The sequence below is a fragment of the Crocodylus porosus genome, unplaced genomic scaffold, assembly GCF_001723895.1.
Source record: "Crocodylus porosus isolate Cpor-Errol unplaced genomic scaffold, CroPor_comp1, whole genome shotgun sequence".
Classification (NCBI taxonomy): Eukaryota; Metazoa; Chordata; order Crocodylia; family Crocodylidae; genus Crocodylus; species Crocodylus porosus.
The window spans coordinates 12203721-12223342 of NW_017728918.1; the positions used below are offsets into that span (position 1 = coordinate 12203721).

Here is a 19622-nt window from a genome sequence, read left to right on the forward strand (position 1 = left end):
GTGATCATGTGTGTGGCTCTTCTCTAGACTCTCTCAAGCTTCTTCACACCCTTTAAATTGCGAAGCACAGAACTGGATGCAGTACTTGAGCTGTGGTCTCACCAAGGCCGAGTACAGTGGGAGATTGACATCCTGGGATTTGCTTGAGAAGTATCTATGGATGCAAGCCAGAGTTTTGCTTTACCAGCTTGTTAGCACAGTCCTTTTGTTCTCAACCAGTGGTAGAAGAGTTTCAGAGTGCTTTTCAAACCTGTTGGCACTTTCCTTGCCCCTTTTCCCCAACACTGCTACAGCAGCGTTGTAACCCTCCCCGAAAAAAAGAAAAGTGAATTTTGAAGCTTTCCAAAGCTTCAGTGACTGAGTTGTTAGGTAAACTTGCTTTCACAACTTCTTCATTGAATAGTCTGCATCTTTCTATGCCTTTGGTTTGCCTGAGTCTCGGGGCAAGTGGTACTTTTGCCACAGTGGATCTTTTTGGCATTGATTCTGACTTTACAGCAGACTAAGGCATGGTGAGTGTCACTGTGAATGGGACCTTGTGTACAGGATTTCTTTCGGGTGGTTGTGCTTAGTTGATATTAGGTCTAATTGGAGTCAGTGCCCTGATCTTAGATGTTTCCATAATGTCTTTCTTGTGATTTCCTCCCCCCCGGGGAAATAGGTGTTGGTAACATAAATTTTGACTTCATGGAGTTCTGGCCATTTTCATTCATATTACCAATTCTTATTTGCCCAGAATATCATTCCAGTTCTCAATTACATCCAACTCCTGCGTTGAAGTTGCGGAGTATTATAATGGTCTCACTTTTGTGAGTTTTCTCAATCTCTTCCTCAAGTTGTTAGTAGAACACATTCTTGTCTTTTTTGTTAGTGTGAAAGTTAGGAAACTGTTGTGTACACACCTTGAGTGTCATGAATTGAATAGATACAGGAATGGGACTTTCACAGGAAGACGACAAGCTGTTTCTAATAGCAAAACCTGCTTTCCTTTTTCTGCTGGGTTCCCATGCCAGAATATGATGTAATCATTCAGTTGGTCCAGTCGAGAAGAAAACAGCTCTGTTGAAAGACTTAAATGGAAGTGTCATCACTGATTTTAAAAAAAACCAACCAAACAAAAAATCGAGTGTTGGATTGAACAGTATGGAATTTTATACTCCAGGGAGACTGAAATCAAACCCTAATAGTTCAAAGGACTACCACAATTCAAAGTTATCATGGATTTGGACAAAGATTATATTACAAGACTTGCAGAAAGCCATTAAATTGACTCCTGGGAACAAGGCGTCCGGCAACGATTGCTTGCCTGCTGAAGTCTACAAATGTGCCAACAATGAATCGCTTGGAAAGCCCCATGAAGTTATACTTCTCTGTTGGAAAGAGGAAGTGGTACTGCAAGATTTCAAAGACGCTCAGTTTGTACAATTATATAAAAACAAGGGGGATAGAAGCAGCTGTGAGAATCATAGAGGTATCTCCCTGTTGGATGTCCCTGAAAAAGTTGTCATTTCCTAGGCTGCAGTCTCTAGGTGAAACTATCTATCCTGAAAGTCAGTGCAGTTTTCGCTCACTCGGGTGCTCCACTGTTACATTTTTGGCTAAGCAGTTGCAAGAGAAGTGTAGATGAAAATGAATACCACTGAACGTGACCTTCATCGAACTCATGAAGACCTTCAGTATGGTTAACATACTGCGCCTTTTACTGTTCTGAAGAAACTAGGCTGTCTTCCCGAAACTGTTGAACATCGTTCACTCATTACATCAAGTTGTGAAGGCAACTGTAGTGGATGAAAGCAAAGAACCAAATGCCTTTGACCTTAGCAATGGGTAAGAACCTATCTAAATTGCAGCAGAAGTTCACAATGCAGTTGTGCCTTTAATCTCGCTTTTTGCTGTGTACTTCTGTCCTCTCTACTCTCCCTCTCGCTAAGTGTCAGAGGTGCAAGAAGTGTGGGATTACTTGCCTCTTGGCCATTCAGCAGGGGGAGGGTGCAGCGAAAAGTAAGATAAAAGGCATCACTGTGCTGCGAATTTCCACTGTGATTTGGGTAGGTCCCTAATAATGCGGTGACACAGTGGTGTGTCTTAGCCCCTGTGCTTTTTAATATCTACTTTTTATTCCTGCTTCTTCATGCATTTAAGGACAGCAGTGATGGCATTTATCTTTGAATCAGACTCAGTGGAGGCTTGTTCAACATCGCAAGGTTTAGAGGAAAAAACCAAGATGAAAGAGCTGGTTCTCAGAGATTTCCTGTTTGTGGAAGATGTGGTCTTGGTTGCTCGCAGGGAATTTTCCCTGCAAAGTCTCTTGGGAAGATTTTCGGGGTCAAACAAGAGCTTTGGGTTGACAGTCAGAAGAAGATGGTGATCATATACCAAGGGGTGGAAGAATCAATACCTGACATCACTCTGGAGGGTAAATCTCTTGATGTCCTTGACAGCTTTTGCTGCTTGGTTCTGCGATCAGCAGGAATCTTGACCTTTAGACTGAACTGACTAATTGAACAAAAAACCCAGATAAGAATGGTGTGCTGTTGCAGAAACACGTGTGAAATTAACAGCAAACTATCATTAAGGTGAGTAACAGGAGTATTTGGTTTTCATTTGCACCTGCCTACCAAGGCTCCCCTTTTCCCCAGTACGTGAGAGAGCATAGTGTGTTTTAAGCCATCTTACCCTTGAGTATATTAGCAGTTTGCCATTTCAAGCAAGGCATAAAAACAAGAAGATAAATTGGAGATGCATCATCAGCTTCTATGGAAATAAAATTACATTTTGTGCCCGATAGCCCTGGCATCTAGGATATCGGATGTCTTGTTGTTGCAATATGGCATGTCTAGTATATCCATGTTCTGATGACAGCTGCTCTGTGACCCAAAAGATGTGATCTACTCTATCCTAACTTTTATTATTATTTTCTTTCTACACTGGCAGAATGTCTGGGGTTATTTATGTTGCCAGTTGCAGATCTCTGGAATTGTCTCATCGTTTTCTTTAAGCTTCTGTTTTGGCTAGTTCCAGTACGGACAGTGAAAAGGTTTCTCTTGCAGTCTTTATGAATGCTTCCCGAGAGTGTGGAGACTAAAGTAATTCACATGCTCGTAAATCAGAGTAAAGATAATACGTGTTATAGAAGTGCAGCACCTTGGTGATGCTAACCTATTGTTTTTATGATTTGAGTTTCTGCAGAGAGGAGGAAAAATAATAGCATGCAGACATTTAAATGCTGTTCTTTGTGGGGTATTATTATTTTGAACCTATTGATGAATGACACTTGTACAGTCCATGTGAGTTGCCATGCCATATGTCTTCCTTTATGATATAGAATTGCTTCTCAGGCAAATGGTTTGATTATTGTGTTTTATCAACAAAGGACCTACTTTTTCTGGAGACTTCCTGGCCCGCCCTGGGTGGCTGATGAGCAGTGGTGGCTGCGATGTGGCCAGGCAGAAGCTGCTGCTGGGTATGGGGGAAAAATGGCCACCTCTCCCTCACCGCTGCCAGGCCCTTGTTCCAGCTGCTTGGAGCCCATGCCCAGGCTTTCCTGAAGTTACGCTGTACTCCCAAAGCTGCCCCACTTGGCATCCTGGTGGTGGCAGTGATGGCTGCAGAGAGGAGCCACAGGGCAGCTCTGGTGCAGGCTCCGGGAGGTTGTTGCAAGAAGGGCCTGGCAGTGGCAACGGGGAGGGGCTGCTTTTTCCCTGTGCCAGGCACCAGCTTCTTCCCGGCCACTGCTGCTCATCGTGGGCAGGCAGTCTGGAGCAGGTTTGGAACAGTCCAGGGTCCAGGCTGTGTGCATGGGTCCTGGCTGGTTTGGAGCTGGTCTGCTCTTGTTGGGGCGGACTGGGTGTAGGCTGGGGCTGCGTGCATGGGTCCCTGCCTGTACCGTGGGGCCAGTGGCGGTGGTAGGCAGAAGGAGCCACTATTGCTTGGGCAGTCCACCTGCAGAGCTGCCCCAGCCTCACTCCATGCTCTGAGTAGGATGTGCCATGGGCCAGACAGCACCAGGCAGGACCAAGGGACCCATTGTCGGCTGGACAAAGTCCCTCCGCAGGCCAGATACAGCCCACGGGCCCTATTTAGCTCACCGCTAGCTGAGGTCCATCCTCTTTGCAACCACCCTTCAGTTAAAGGCTGCTATCAAATTCCCTTTGTCTTTTCTTCTGCAGACTAAATAAGCCCAGTTCCCTCAGCCTCTCCTCATAAATCATGTCCCCCAGTTCCCTAACCATTTTCACTGCCCTCCACTGGATTCTCTCCAACTTGTCCACATCCTTTTTGTAGGGCGGGGCCCAAAACTGGACACAGGACTCCAGGAGTGGCCTCACCAGTGCCAAGTATTGCAGTATTGTCTATTGAAAATCTCAAAGACAGGGTTGCTATACTTGGAACTGGGAGAACAGAAGTTCATGGATGAGAAAGCTGTAGAACTGCAAGAAGTTACAGCTAAACATTATTACACATGTAATAAGGAGAATAACTTCTTTATCTCTTGCAAACAATCAATCCTCTGGATCATGGTGTATGCACAAGAGGTCTGTGTAACCAGCACACCAGGACCTTCACTTTGTATGCATAGGCAGGAGTATGGAGGAGGGGAGGCTGTCCTGGGCCTACCATCCCCCTTTTAGACCATCGAGACAGAGTCCAAAGGCCAGACCAAGTCCAGACACTTAGTGCTTCGAAGGTTGTAGCTTTTGCCAGAAAGCAACAGATTAGAGCTGCTGCTGACTGCCTAAAGCCTCGGCAAGGGTGCTTATCTGTCAGGGTGATGTCCCTTAGCCTTTCTCCAACCAAAGAGTATCCACAAGGCAGTCAGGGCTAGGGTTTTGGGGCACCCTATACTTGCCTAACTCTAGAAGTTGCAATATTATGGTATTTTATAGGTGCTACCCTGCCACTGGTACCCCTACCACGTTGCCACCAGGCCGTCTAGTCGGCTGCAGTTTACAATCGTATCCTGGACTCATTGGTTCATAATAAATATTATAATAATAAAACCAATTCATATTTATTATGTGATGATTTAGGAGAAGTCTTGAGATCTGGAAGAAGGAAAATATTAATGTTACCTGTATAAAGATCAGTTATCTTATTAAACAGAGCAAAAGGGTGGTTTTGTGGTATTGTGATTAGGACCTTAATCTAGTATTTTGCGTAATAGATTTAAGTCTCTGCACTGCTTTAGAGTCCCTCCATGGCCTTGGGCAGGTCATTTAATATCCGTTTGTTGTAGTTCCCTATTTGTAAAATGAGAATAACAGTCCTGCCATATTTCTTGAAGGTTTGAGAAGATAAAGGTTTTGAAGTACTTGGGAATTATGAGAAATCTTCTGTACTTGTCACTTACGTTGGGGTCTCTTGGCCTCTCTCTAGTTCACATTTTCCTCATGGAACAGCCAACAGTTTTCTGTGTATTCTGGTAGTATGCAATAATAGCTTTTTGATAGTTTTTGAAAACTAAGCAGTGGGTGTCAGGAGAGGTAAAGTAGGAAGACTTTTTCAAAAAAAAAAAATATATATTGCAGTGACTACATTTTTTTTTTTTTTTTTTTTTTTAACAGAACATGCAAAACGAAAAATTGCTCAAACTCTCTGGTAACCAAAAATTGCTCAAACTCTCTGGCAATGACTGCTTTGGGTGCTTGCTATTTCTTTTTTTAAAAACTTGAACAGCATGGTGAGGAAATGGGTATTTTGAGTTTCAAATACAGCACAGGCAGTAGAATTATTCATGGTCTATGAGGAGGATGGGTTATGTTATAGAGAACTTTAGAATTGGTTCAGAGGCATCATGAAGAGGCATTGTTAAATAAAGAAAAAAAGTGTTTTGAGCTCATCGTGTCCTGTTTTATTGGCGAGTTAACCTTCATTGTGTCTGCATTTATCAAACATCAAAGTTAATTTAGATTAGATGATGGGAAAATTGTCTACATTCAGACTGTAAGGACATAATATATTACCTAAGAAAGTTATGGTATTTCCGTTAGTGAAGGTTGTAGACAGGTCTCTGTCAGGAATGTTTTAGGTTCCTGCCTTTGGATAGAGAGTGGACTAGAGCAAGGCTGCTCATCCCCTGACCTGCAGGCCAAGTACGGCCCACTGAGCCATTGGCATCTGGCTCGCGGGGCTCTCCATGGGTTGTGAAATTTGGTGGTGGGGGAACAGTGGCAATTAATACCACCACCCCTCCCATGCCCTGCACCTCTTTCCCACTGCACAGCTGGATTGGGACTGGGCCACACCCCCTTTCCACAGGTGGCCAGAAAAGGAGAAGGCCATGCACCTTCTCCCCCTATGGCTGAATTGGCCCCCCATTCCCCTCTGGGCGGCTGGATTGGCCCTGCAGCACCCACTGGATTGGGCCTGCCAGGGGGAATCCAACCAGTGGATGGGCCAAGCACTATCCATCCAGCCTGTGTGGCAAAAAGATTGAGCACCACTGGATTAGAGGTCAAGGTCTTTTCCATCACTGTTTTCTATGAGTTTTTGAAAGCACTGCTATGTTGGTATGAATTGGATTTTATTTTCTTAGGTGAGTAGTAGGTCTTTTATGTTCTATAGGGAATTGCTAAAATGAACTGATCAAATGGTCTGATGCTTTTTCTCTTTCAGAAAGATGAAGGTAGTGATGCTAGTTTGAGTGATAGCCACATATCCCCTCCTGCCAAACGTACCTCGAAACATGCTGATCCTGTGTGCAAAGACAAATCAAAATCACGCAGTACTGGGCAGCGAGAGGAATGGAGCATCTCAAGTGGACAGTCCAGGTAAGCTGTTGCACTGTCATTAGATACTCAGAAATTTGAAATGCCCTGTTCCCAGGGTATTCTGCCCTGCTCTCACCTTCAGATCTCTCTGTCTCTTTGCAAAGCCCCTTCTTGAGCTGCCAGATCCCTTGGTCTCTTTCTCTGTCCCACTCAAGTTGTCTTTAGACCTCTTGGTCTTCCTCCTGGCCCTTTTCCAGGCTGTCAGCTTCTCTCTTAGTTCCTTGTCCTAGATCCGTTTTTGTTCTCCTTTTTCCCAGATGCTCTCTAGGCCCTTCGACCCATCGGGTCCTGCACTCTGTTCCTGGCCCCTCACTGGACTGCTGGACCCCTCTGGTCTCACTATGCCTGCTGGGCCTCACTATAAATCCTCAGGCCCTTCTTGCTGTGTATCATTATCTAGGCCCTTGGACCTTGCATCCTGTCTGGTCCTGCACTCCATTCCCAGTCTCTTGCTGGACCCTTTTGGTCCCACTATACTTGTTGGGCCTCACTATGTGGCTCAGGCCTCTCTTGCTGGGCCTCGACCCATGCTGTCCCAGTCCTTCCTGGCCCCTCCCTGGGCTTCTGGACTAACTTAGTCCCGGTCTTCCTGGTAAGTACTTTTCTGTCAAGGTGTACTTCCCTAGCCTTCCCCCTCTATGAGGTCACTCAAAAAGCAGTGGGAGCTGAGGTTTTCCACCACCCCATTCTTGCCATTGGGTGACTCCCTTGATCAGGCCTAGCCTTGCCTGCTGGCCCCTGGGTCAGCTGACCTTCCAATTAGGCCTGACCCCACCTGCGGGTGGCTCAGCAGTTGCCTGGCTTCTTAGTGGCAGGTATGCCACGTGCCCTGCCCCACAATGACTGCAACAAAAAATGGCCTGTTTGTTTTCCTAAAGTAAGCCAACCCACTTGTGTTTGGCTTGAAAATGCTTACTTAGAAGTTGAAACCGTATTCTTCTGAGAGATTTTTTTTTTTAAGCCTAAGGTTTAAGGAAAGGTCTATTTTTCCATGAATCCTGTGACTTAGGTCCTTCCATCTGCCACCTTGATTCCCTCAGTTTAATGGGAAATGTTCTCCATTTGGAGTGTGGTAGGGCCAAACCCTACATTTATTGTTAATTTGTTCAATATTTTTCACTGACTTTATTGGAAGTTTTATGTACTTCAGGAAGAAGCAGCGGGTTCTAAGCTTAAATTAGGAAATTATTTTCTTTTACATTTTGCAGCTCCTTTTCAGTGTTGTTTTCAGCTGTTCTCCATTTATTACACTACCGTTGGATGATGCAGGAGTTCAGTAGCCACACATCCCCTCCTGCCAAATGTACCTCATAACATACTTATCTTGTGTACAAAGATGAATCAAAATCACACAGTACTGGGAAGTATAGTAATAAAAATACTGTGGGCAAAAGTACTATGACTTCCATATAGCCAAAACAAATGAGTCATTTGTTTCCTTTTCTGACTCATTAATCCAATCTGAAGAAAGTTACCAGTGATTACAACATTCTTCAGATTGCACACAGGTAATTACCAGATTATGTAGACACCAGGCCCCCAAGAGCTTGAAGCAGTCATGTCTGGGGCTGCTTTTTTGAGGATTTGCTATAATCTTGGTCCTTGTGACAGCAGCTGTTTGTTCTGTAGGATTAAACATTCTTTCAGACATGTATTGTTTTTAACTGCAGTGGGATCACGGGAAAGTAGGGCTGGAAGGGTCATCTAGTTCAGGCCCCTGCTTAAGGTAGGATCATCCCTGACTAAACCATCCCAGTCGGGTGTCTGTCCAACCTGCTCTTGAAAACCTCTGAAGATGGAGAATCCTACAGCCTCCCTGGGTAGCCTGTTCCAGTCCTTGACAACCCCCATAGTTAAAAAGCTTCACATACACTCCGGTGTTAATTTCCCCTGCTGCAGCATGAAGCCATTGCTCCTAGTTTTGTCCCCTGCAGCATGGAGAAAAGCCTATCTTAATCCTTCTCTGTAGTCACGCTTCAGGTATTTGAAGATTTTTATCAAAGCACCCGCTTCAGTCTTTTTTTTTTTTTTTTTTTCAGACTCAATAACCCGTATTCTTTCAGACCTTCTTTAAGTTTTGCCTCCTAGGCCTTCTAATCATTTTCATTCCTCTTTTCTGGATTCTCCTGTTGGCTACATACTTCTCCAACTGTGGGTCCAAAGCTGGACATAGTACTTCAGGTGAGACTGAATAGAGTGGAAGAATCACTTTACTTGATTTCCAAATGACACTCCTGTCTTGGATTCATGCCAAAACAAAGTAGCCTTTGGGATGCACCATGCAACATTCATAGATATTCTGCCAGATTAGATTTACCCCTGTGGTGTTTAGTCTTTCTGTAGCTAGTGTGAAGCTGTTCATTTTCATGCCTGTATATATTATAATATTTGATATAAATGTACTTTTGTGGTTTCATGTTGTAACTGGAAGAGAATCCAATAATTCAGGGGTGCTCAACCCCCAGCCTGTGAACGAAATCCGGCCCACAGTGCTGTGTCATCTGGCCTGTGGGGTAATCCAGGGTCTGGACCTTTGATTGGAGAGTGGTGGTACCACTCTCCTCTTGCCAGACTTCCTGACCTATGGAGAGCTTCAGGTCTTGCATACTGGTTGGGGCACCTGATTCCAGCACACAGGGCCAGGTGAAAATGGCACTGGGTGGCAGGGGCCAATCCTGGTTGGATGGGGGTGGTGCTATGTTCCCCAGGACCTAATCCCATTGCCTGGGGAGGGAGGAGGTGGTGCTGGATCTCAAGGCTGGGCCTGGCTTGCAGATTGGCCTTTCTCCATGTATTTGGCATGCAGAGGCAAAAGGTTGAGTGCTGCTTAAGTAAATTATTCAGAAAACACCAAAGAGACATCCAGGTGGCATGCATCTTTGGCCAGGCAGTGTGGCTGTGATGGGTGTTCAAGAAATAATCGCTATTCTCATTCATAGAAGGTTGTATTTGCTGCTTGTACAGGTTGAAACAATGAATTACTAAATTGTGCCCAAAAGCTTTTGTCTGGCAAAGGGAGTGATGTGCCTTCAGCCACTTCCACTAGGTAGAGAGGGACACTTCATCTGCTTAATATACATTCTCTCCAAAAACAAAAGAGAGATTTGGAAGATATAAAAGTTTGTGCTCAAGGTTGAGGGAGATGTTTAGGAAATCCCTATAGAAGAGGGGTGTTTCCTGGCCCCAGCTTCTAGGTGTTCTTGAATTTAGGGCTCAGGTATGGCTGAGGGAGTCTGTAAAGTAACAGCATGCTAGATAAGAAAAGCCATCTGTAGGGAAATAGCTGATTAGCAGGGATTACGCTGAAGCTGTTTCTAGATAGAGAAGTAGGGTGACATCTTGTATTTCTGACCTTTTATTTTTTCCCTCTCTCTTTCTCAAACTATAGCTGCTTCTGCACATATGATTTATTTTTTCTGGAATAAAACCTTTTTCCTGTTTTGCCCTACTGATTGTCTGTGGCAAGCAGGATCACAAAATGATCTATTACAGGCATTCTGTTTCCTTGCAAGAAAGGAATCTGCTTCCCTATTTTTTATTTGCAAACCCAGGATGATAACCCCAAGGAGTGGCAGAGCTTCCTTTGCTGGAGCTGCAAAGGTTTGGACTGGGGTGTGTATGGGAGACCTAAGGTTGGTTAGGGGTCAGGAGTCACACCAGGAGCAAGATCTAGTCTATCTACTAAAACATGCAGCAGAACAGGGAGGGGGAGAGAAGTTTGCACCTTGAGGTCATCTCAACATCTTAACAGCACAGGGTTTGTCACAACTCAAGTTTGTAGATTCATAGCTATTGGAGTTGGAAGGGACCTCAGCAGATTGAGTCTGACCCCCTGCCCCAGGCAGGTAAGAGCGCTGTTAAGACAACCTGGTATGATTTTTTTTGAAGCAAAATGACACTGTTAGCTTATATTCAGCTTATAGGCCCCAAGTCCTTCTCTGCAGTACTGCAGCCTAGCCAGTCATTCTCCAGTCTCTATTTGTGCATGCAATTATTCTATCTGAAATGCAGGACTTTGCACTTGTCCTTGCTGAATTTCACCTGATTGACTGTAGACCATTTTTCCAGTCCATTCAGGGTATTCTGGATCGTAACCCTGCCCCCCAGAATGCCTGCAACTCCACCCAACTTGGTGTCATCTGCAAAATTGCTAAGCATGCACTCCATCCATCATCCAGATCATTAATGGAGATACTAAACAGCTCTAGACCCAGGACAGACTCCTGGGGAACCCCACTTGAATACCTTTTCCCAGCTAGATATTAAGTCATTGACTAGGCTCCTTTTCCCCTCAGACTTGCCTCTCGGGGAGGGTCCTTCCCACCAGTTTCCTGAGTTTGTTAAAGTCTCCTTTCCTGAAGTTCAGTGTCCATATTCTGTTGCTCTCATTCCTTCCTTCCCTTAGGATCTTAAACGCTTTCATTTTGTGGTCACTGCTACCTAAGTTACTTTTAGCCCTTCTCAATCAGATCCCCTCCCTGGGTTTTGAACAGCGGGTCAAGAAGAGCTCCCTTCCTAGACGTCCTGTTTCCCATCTGCGTCAAGCAAGTTACTCCCAGCACGCTCCAGGAATTTTCTAGACTGCTTGAGCAGTGCTGGGTTTCTCTCCCAGCAGATGTCCTGATAAATCCCTCAGGAGAAGCAGGTCCTTTGATTTGAAAGCTTCTGTCAGTTATTTAAAGAAGGCCATCTCCACCTCCACCCTTACCACCTGAGCCCTGAGGTGGCCTGTAGCAGATGTTCACCGTGACATCCCTCCTGCTGCTCTGACCTTTCACCCAGCGGCTTTCGACAGGCCTACCTTCCGCTGCGTACTACACCTGAGAGCGCCTGTACATCTCCTTTACGTATGTGTGTGTGTAATGGCAACACCTCCTCCTTTATTCCCCTGCCTGTCCTTCCTGAGCAAGCTAACGCCTGCCATGAGCATACTGCAGTCATGTGGACGATCTCATTACCTCTCTGTAATCCCAATTGTATAATAATTCTGAGTTTGGACAAGGACAGCAGTTGTCAGTCTTTGTAGACTCAAGGCACCCTTGTCAGACTTGTGGCACCCCTTAACTTCCCTGAACTGAGTGGCACACTGTTTCAATAACTAATTTATTTCCGAAAGTGTTTACCTCCTTGCGGAGGGGCCGTGCAGTGGTGACAGGGAAGTGGCCAGGCAGGGAGAACCTGAGGCTGCCTTTATCTGCTTGTTACCTCACACTTAGAGCATGAGCCTTTTTCTATTTTTTTTCTCACATCCTGCAGCACCCTTCAGAGAATCTCGCAGCACCACAGGGTGCCCCATCACCCTGGTTGAGAATAGCTGCAATAGGATCTCCAGTTCTTCCTGGTCCCCGTGCTTCTTGCATTAGTATATAAATGCTTCAGGTCCCAAGAATATTCCTAAGGCTTCTGTTATTTGCTTCCCCTTACTAAGTTTTTATCCATGTCCCCAGGCTCTTTACTTACCTGAGGTTTTTCGTAGTCATCTTCTAGTGAACCTAGTTTAAGGCCCTCCTCACTAGGCTACCAAACCTGTATGTAAAGACACTCTTCCTTGTTTTCCTGAGCTAGACCTTATCTCCTCCCAGTAGCTCTTTGCCCTGGAATACCACCCCGTGGTAAAAGAAGCTGGAGTCCTACTAGCAACACTGTCTAGGCAACCATTTGTCAATCTGAAGGTTGCATCTTCTAGACAGACCTTTACACTTGACTGGAAGGATTGATGAGAGCATGTATAAACAACAGTATTTCATTGTAAAACTACAACCCCCTGGGAAAGGTCACATTTTGAGTCTAAATTGATGTGAGGGGGGAAAAGAAAGGTGGGGATAAACAAGATAAGTGTTTGAACTGAGAATCATATGAATGTAGGGCAACTACCTTTTTAAAATGCTTAGGTGGGATGCATCCTTTCCTCCAAACTGGTGGCATGGCTGAAGCAGGACTGAGTCGGATGCGGGCTGTCCTCTGAGGTCTTGGGACTCCCCACCCTAATTCCTTCCCCACCAAGAGCCCCATACTGGCCATGTGCTCCCTGGCAGCAACAGGGGGCACAGCTCAATGCCGCTGCCACCCCCTCTGGTACTGGGTGGGCATGGGGCACCTCGTCATGGTGGTGTGGGGCTTGCCAGCCACAAGCCCGTAGTGGGCTGCCCATATCCACCCCTGCCCCATGCACAAATTTGGGGAGGGGGCCACAAATTTGCCCCTTCATAGGGGTGTGCGCAGTGGTGGGGAGCTGTACCATGCCCTGTGCCCCCATGACGAGCTTCCTATGGGTCAGTGCTGTGAACAGCCCTGACTGGGCAGCAGCCCCTTCCCCACTCTCTACCTCACCATGGAGGGGCCTTGATTTGCACCTCCTTTTGTTCCCCCCATGCCTCTTCCTCCCTCATAAACTTAGTGCAGGGAGCTGCTTTCCTTGCTGCCTGGCTGCGTTCCTGGCCACATGCATGTGTGCAGGTGGGCACATACATGTGCTACCCCCTGCTTCCTACTCCTGGCAGCCCCTTGCAGGCTGGAATGCCACCAGCCTGCAAGGGGAAACCTGCCATTTCCTGTGGCTCCCTGCATGATGCTGCGAATCCAGAACAAATGCTGTCTCCGTCGTGCAGCTCAGGACTGGGACTTGAGGCTTCCATTCCAGGATGTGTCCCTCCCAATTACACACCGGTGGTCACCCTTAGAGGTACACTGATGCATCAGTTTGATACTGGATCAGCACCGATATAAAGAAAGATGTCTATATCGGAATTTGGCTGATAAATGGTCCATGCGTGCATGCAGCCGCAACACAGCACGTAGGCAGTGAGGAGCACAGCTAGCAGCATGGAGAGCTGTGTGCAGCTGGTAAGTCTGGTGTGGTGGAAGGAGAAGGGCTTGGGAGGGCAGATCAAAGCTCCCATGGTGAGGAGGAAGTTGGGCAGGGCCTGGGGCAGGCGCTGCCCAGCCGGGGCGGAGGGGTGTGTGATGGAGCCACAGCTCATCTGGGGGGCGTGGAGAGGAGGGAGCTCCTGCCACTGCGCCATTGCTCCAGGAGGGGATGGGGATGGGGTGTGCTCCCAGATCTGTGTGGGGTGGGTGGTGGCTATGGGGTGGCTATGGCAATTTTTGGGGTGGCTGTAAACCACACCCCCACCCTGCCTGCAGTCCCAGTGCTGCTGCAGCCTGCCCTGCCCGCACCCAAGCCCCACACAGATCTGGGGGGCACATACTCCCCCCTACCCTCCTAGGGTGCATGCAGCAGCTGGATCTGCCCCTCTCCCCCACACCTCCTGGATGTGCCGCAGCTCCATCCAACACCCTGTCCTGCCCCAGCCAGGGAGTGCCTGCCCCAGCCCCATTCCCTCCCTCACCACAAGGGCCTTGATCTGCACCTCCCCCATACCCCTTCCCTCCCCCTCCCCTTCCATCACAACAGACTTAACAGCTTCATGTAGCTATATCAGAAATCAGATTGGTATCGGCTGATATGCCTCCTTAAAAGTTGGCTTTCGCCCCCAAAAATCTCTCTGTTGGTGCATCCCTGATCACCCTATATGAATGTAATGTTATGTAACGTTTCACTTAGGTGTGCTTTTTTTGTCCAACATCTACCAAAATCTTGAGGTTTTAATGGATCAGATTGTTTTGCTTTATAGAAATGTAGTATGTGTTTCTTAGGCAAGTAACAGGAGAAGGCCCATATCCTAGCTAGGGATGTAAATATTAAAAGTAAATTCCATTTAGCTTTCTCATTTAGCTTTCTCCAAGTATATCAGATAAATGGTGATCTGATAGCACATGCCTGGTTTAGTGACTTACGGCAGAAACGGCCCTGGCCCCTTATGTCTTCACCATGCACCCAGCACTGTGTGGGCTCCAGTCCACTGGTGGGTGCTGCAAGTGGGGGCCAGTTGTTATATTTGCTAAATGGGTTTAATTTTATGTTCTAAGAACTTACTTCTCATTTTTCTTTTGCTTGACTTGACTAGTTTCAGGCCATGGACAAACCCTCAGTTTTCTGTCAAGTGTTGCAGTGTCTTAGATCTTGATAGTGGCTTCTTCACTAGAACAGAGCATAAGTGAAGTAGTAAAGCCTGTAAGTGCAACAAATGCTGCTATATTTCTCAGATGCTATAAGTATAAAACTAATGAACATGTGAAAGTGTCAGCCTTAGTCCTAAACCAAATTCTTCAGGGTTTAGGGCTAAGGAGCTTCATATTTAGCAAATGTTAAAAGTGAGTATCCTTTTTATGTAACGTTAAATGCTTTCTGTAATGATGAATGTTTTTTTTTTTTCTGTTTCAAAAGTAGCATTTTGTTAGTAAATGAACGCTTGACGTTTTGTGTATATAATGTTTTTTCTAGGTTAACATCTCAGCCTGGTGCTACATTACCAAATGGACGTAGCTTATGTAAGTGTATTCCTTCTTGGTTATTTTACATCCATGTATTATCTTAATACGTTTTGTGTTATTTTATGTTGTATGAATTTTTTACTCCGTTATTCTCTCTGCCTGGCTTCATCTAGAAATGTCCTCTTTTGGCATTTTGGATGCTTCCTTTGGGGACAAAAAGCACTAAAACACAATTTTGGTTTTTATCTTAGTTCATGCATCTTATTTATGACCCCCTAGCCATAACCTTGCTCCCGAACTTTACTTTTATGAGATGGCCCATTTTAATTTACCTAATTTCTTGTCCATCCTTAATTCCTGGCTTTCTGTGGCTCCTCAAAATGCTTTACTACTGTTTGTTATACCTGCACTTGTCTGTTGTTTCTGCCATTGTGGATCAGCTTTCTGGTGTATCTTTACTAAGTTTCCAACTCACTTTTCTTAACTAGAAATATATTAATCTTCTATGACCCTGTTTCTATAGTAGGGTTACAGTGGTATTGTAGCCATGACAGCTCAAAAAATATGCAAGAAGCAAGGTTTTTGGCAATTTTTGTTGAACCAACTATAATTGAGAGAGGTGTTAGTAAGTTTTCAGGCACAAAGTGCCTTTGTTTAGGAGACATGAAGTGCACTTCCTGCCTGAAATCATTCTATTCCCTGTTACATTCTCTCCCCTTTAGTTGTGTATTAACTCTCCAAGTAAATTCAGCCCCATCGGGGATTTTTGGGTTGTATTACTGTACTTATTTTGGGTGTACCTAAGAACTAAGTGAGATTTGGGAGCTCATTGTGCTGGCACTGTACACACATATAATAGCAACCACAGATACGTTATGCAAAAGTCTGTTCTGTCAGTCTGATAGAAACCTATTTAAAAGAAAGAGTAAGAACTAAAGGTATACTAAGAATGTGTTTTGATTATAAAGTTAACTCTAGAACAGGGATGGGCGGTATGGTTTGTCTGGCAGGCCGTTCTATCTGACCCACGGGGCCCCTAAAAAATTTAGAAAATTATTATTTATCTGCCCCTGGCTGCCTGTCACGCGGCCCTTGATGCCTTGCCAAAACTCAGTGAGTGGCCCTCCACTCAAAATAATTGCCCACCCCTGCTCTAGACTATGGAATCGTGGGTGTTTTAAATCTTAATTTATTACAGTAGGAGGTATACTCATTTATTACAATAGGAGGTATACTCATGCAAATAAGTAGCTTGTTAAACAGCATGGTGAGGAACTTTAAGTACATTTGTGGGGTTTTTTACAGTGACTTTCATGATGCACATTTAAAGGGGAGTGTCTATATGCCCCTTAATATCATTGGGGGTTTTATCTTCGTTGAGTAACCTCTTAGTTTTTTTATGATGATGTTATACTATTTCAGAATGCAGGATAATACAAATTTCTTTTAGCTCTCAAAAGCCATTCCCTTCGAGGGGAAAAAAAGGGAGATGGGGACCATGCTTGCATAAACGGAGATATAGAAGTCAGAAAAAGTTGTCGGTCCAGGAAAAACAGATTTGAAACTTTGAATCAGAGTTTGCTATTTGATCAGCTAGTAAACAGGTATGTGAGGATACTAAATTTACATTCTTTATAAAGCATCTTGGTTATTTAAAAGATAGTGATTCCTTTACTATTTCATGATTTTTTTAGTTAGGGCTAAACGGCATTATCATCTGTTAGAGGTTGAGCAGATCTTGTTTGTGTTACTGAATCATAAAATGGCAACAGGTGTGTAGTTCTTTACCCTTTGTTAGTATAAAGGTAATGCATACAGGATTTAATGTCACTTTTTGACATTTACAATACAAAGTAGATTAAAAAAAGGGAGATACAGGCTTGGGAATCAGAATTCCTAGTTTCTTCTGTGTTCTTAGGCAAGTCATGTACCCTGATATGTGTATACATGTTCAAATAATTTGGGAGAATTTTTCCAGGTTTGTTCTCTTGGTAAAAAACAAACAAAACCCTCCCAACTTACCTGGTGATGCCTGAACAGACATTCAGATGCTGAGCCTCTGGAGAGCAGAGACTTTACAATACTGATGTCCCCTCATTCTCCAGCTGCACAGTTTCAGCAGTGCAAGCTTTTCACTCTTCAGGGCCTCAGCACTTGAATTTCTGTACGAGTTGCTCTGGGTAACTTTCTCTGCCAGGAGAACAAGCCCTGTCTCCACTTTCCTGCTTGTAGGATGGGTATAATAGTTATCTCTGAGACGCTAAGTACAGGGATTAGTATTTGGAAGATGTTTTAAATGTGAGATATTTTCTATAATTAAGTATGATTTCTATATTACCAATAAATCTATTCTGCTGAATTCCATCTTTCATTTTTCACAGTATTTTTTCAGTGTACTTGGTGAGCTGCTAACATCAGTTTACAAGTTATGTATTCTTTTTTGTTGTGTATGAGCCAACTTCTTATACTTGCCCCCACCATATCAACAATAGTAAAAAAACAAATAAAAAATTTACCATGTGAACTGTAATTTGGTAAGATTATGATGCTGTAATCTATATGTACATTTATTTTGGTACAGGGCATCTGAACTAGCCCAGACCAATTATGTTGTACATCAGAAATATTTTTATAATTATTCATAAATTATACTGTTCAACTCACTTTAAAACTTTCATCAACTTCAGCTTGGTTAGGATTTCACTGCTTAGATTTTAAAGTGTTCATAGGAAGCTTTAAAAGTTGCAGGATTCCAAGGGAAAGGTACCCCATGACCTTTACCAGAGTTGGCAATAATTAGTCGTGACAGTCAGGTGGTTGGGTCTGGCTAATATCTGGTCATCTTCCAGATGAGTAGTCTATCTTCATTACAGCTGTTACTTGCGGAGTAGCAATAGTTTGTCTGCACTTTAGGTATTGAAGATAAAAGTCCTTTTAACTCCCAATGAAATCAGACAAGTGAAAGAAAGGATGCAAGAGTGAGCCAAATTAATGAATAACAGGGATCTGTATGAATCTGCTTCATTTGATGTATTTTGTATACTAAAAAAAACAAACCTTTATCTGTTTATTAGCATTTATATGAGGAAAGGGATAGACCTTTGGATCAAGACTGAGACATATTTCCAGAAAGACGTGACTGCTTACTTTGCTTTATTATGTAGATAAAAAGTTCAAGTTCTCAGATGAACGGTTTGGTTCTTTTTTCTCCCCAGTTTTAAAACTAATTCCCACACCTGAGAAGAGAATTCATATTTTATATTTGAATGCATGTTATGCTTGATTCCAAGCCCAGAAGATTAATATTTTTTTCTTATGCATATTCTTTACTATCCTCCTTTGGTTTTCTTTAGTATGGTTTATAGTTCAGTTAATTGATAGATCAAAGAGTTGCAGGGAAGAATTAAATAATTGTATTCATCTGTAGATTTTATTATATCCATATTTCTTGAAATGACTATAAACCTATCACTTACATGTTACATTATTTATAATATGTGTAAAATGTTGAGTTCCACTATTTTAAACATTACTTTTTTTACGTTATTATATATATTTAGTACTGCTGAAGCTGTACTACAAGAAATGGACAATATTAATATCAGGCGTAATAGGCGATCTGGAGAAGTAGAACGGCTGCGAATGTGGACAGACACAGAATTTGTAAGTTCTGATTGGTTGCAAGTAACACGATGGTTATAAGTAACACAATGGGTGGGGTGTGTGTGTGTGTGTGTGTGTTATGAAGCTCCATTAGGTTGGATGCCTCAATGTCTAACATTATAAAATATCCCATGTTGGCATAAATAAGCATTGAGTACAGTTTAGTTGTATTTAATTAAAAATATATGAATGGGCCATCAGGCTTTGTTCAGTGAGGAATTGACTTCCCTATTCTCATGTTACACAGATATTCTTAACTCGGGAGGGAAGCATGGTCTAGTGCTCTGAGAACGTGGCCAGGTACCATGAACTCCTGAGTTCTAGTACAAGGGTTGATACTGACATGCTCTATGTCCCTGAGACTGTCATTTCCTTAATCTCCTTGCTGGTAAAACAAGTACCTTTAATAGCTCATGTTTCAGGATCGTTTGCTAGAAAAATGTATTGAAGGTGAAAGTCTCATATGTAGGTTGTACTGGTACAGAAAGTGTGGGCTAACTGTGCAGTTGCAAGGAATTACGTTGATTAATGTGCAAATTCATTTTATTTTAGGAAAACATGGACATGTATTCTCGAGTAAAGAGGAGGAGGAAATCACTGAGGAGAAATAGCTATGGTATTCAGAACCATCATGAAGTGTCCACTGAAGGGGAGGAAGAAGGTAAGGATGGTACAGACTTACTTTTTCCAACACACTTATGAAACAAAACTGTCTTGAAGTAATGACAGAAGAAATACCATATTTTTCGGACCATAAGACGCACTTTTTTCCCCCCAAAAGTGGGGGGAAAACGAGGGTGCATCTTATGGTCCGAAGGTGTGTGTCCCGGGGAGATGGGGCGGAGCTTGCCCGCG

At 44.0% G+C, this 19622-nt stretch overlaps 1 protein-coding gene across 1 annotated transcript in view; it reads left to right on the forward strand.

The window, feature by feature from the left end:
• The first annotated feature begins 1629 nt into the window (after positions 1-1629).
• ATAD2B (ATPase family, AAA domain containing 2B) overlaps positions 1630-19622 on the forward strand; it is a 114818-nt gene continuing 96825 nt past the window's right edge. Inside the window, exons 1-8 of the mRNA XM_019538128.1 lie at positions 1630-1681; positions 1767-1827; positions 2143-2350; positions 6616-6770; positions 15115-15161; positions 16555-16708; positions 18665-18767; positions 19320-19428. Coding sequence (XP_019393673.1) covers positions 1630-1681; positions 1767-1827; positions 2143-2350; positions 6616-6770; positions 15115-15161; positions 16555-16708; positions 18665-18767; positions 19320-19428 — 889 coding nt within the window. The remainder of the gene's footprint in view (positions 1682-1766; positions 1828-2142; positions 2351-6615; positions 6771-15114; positions 15162-16554; positions 16709-18664; positions 18768-19319; positions 19429-19622) is intronic.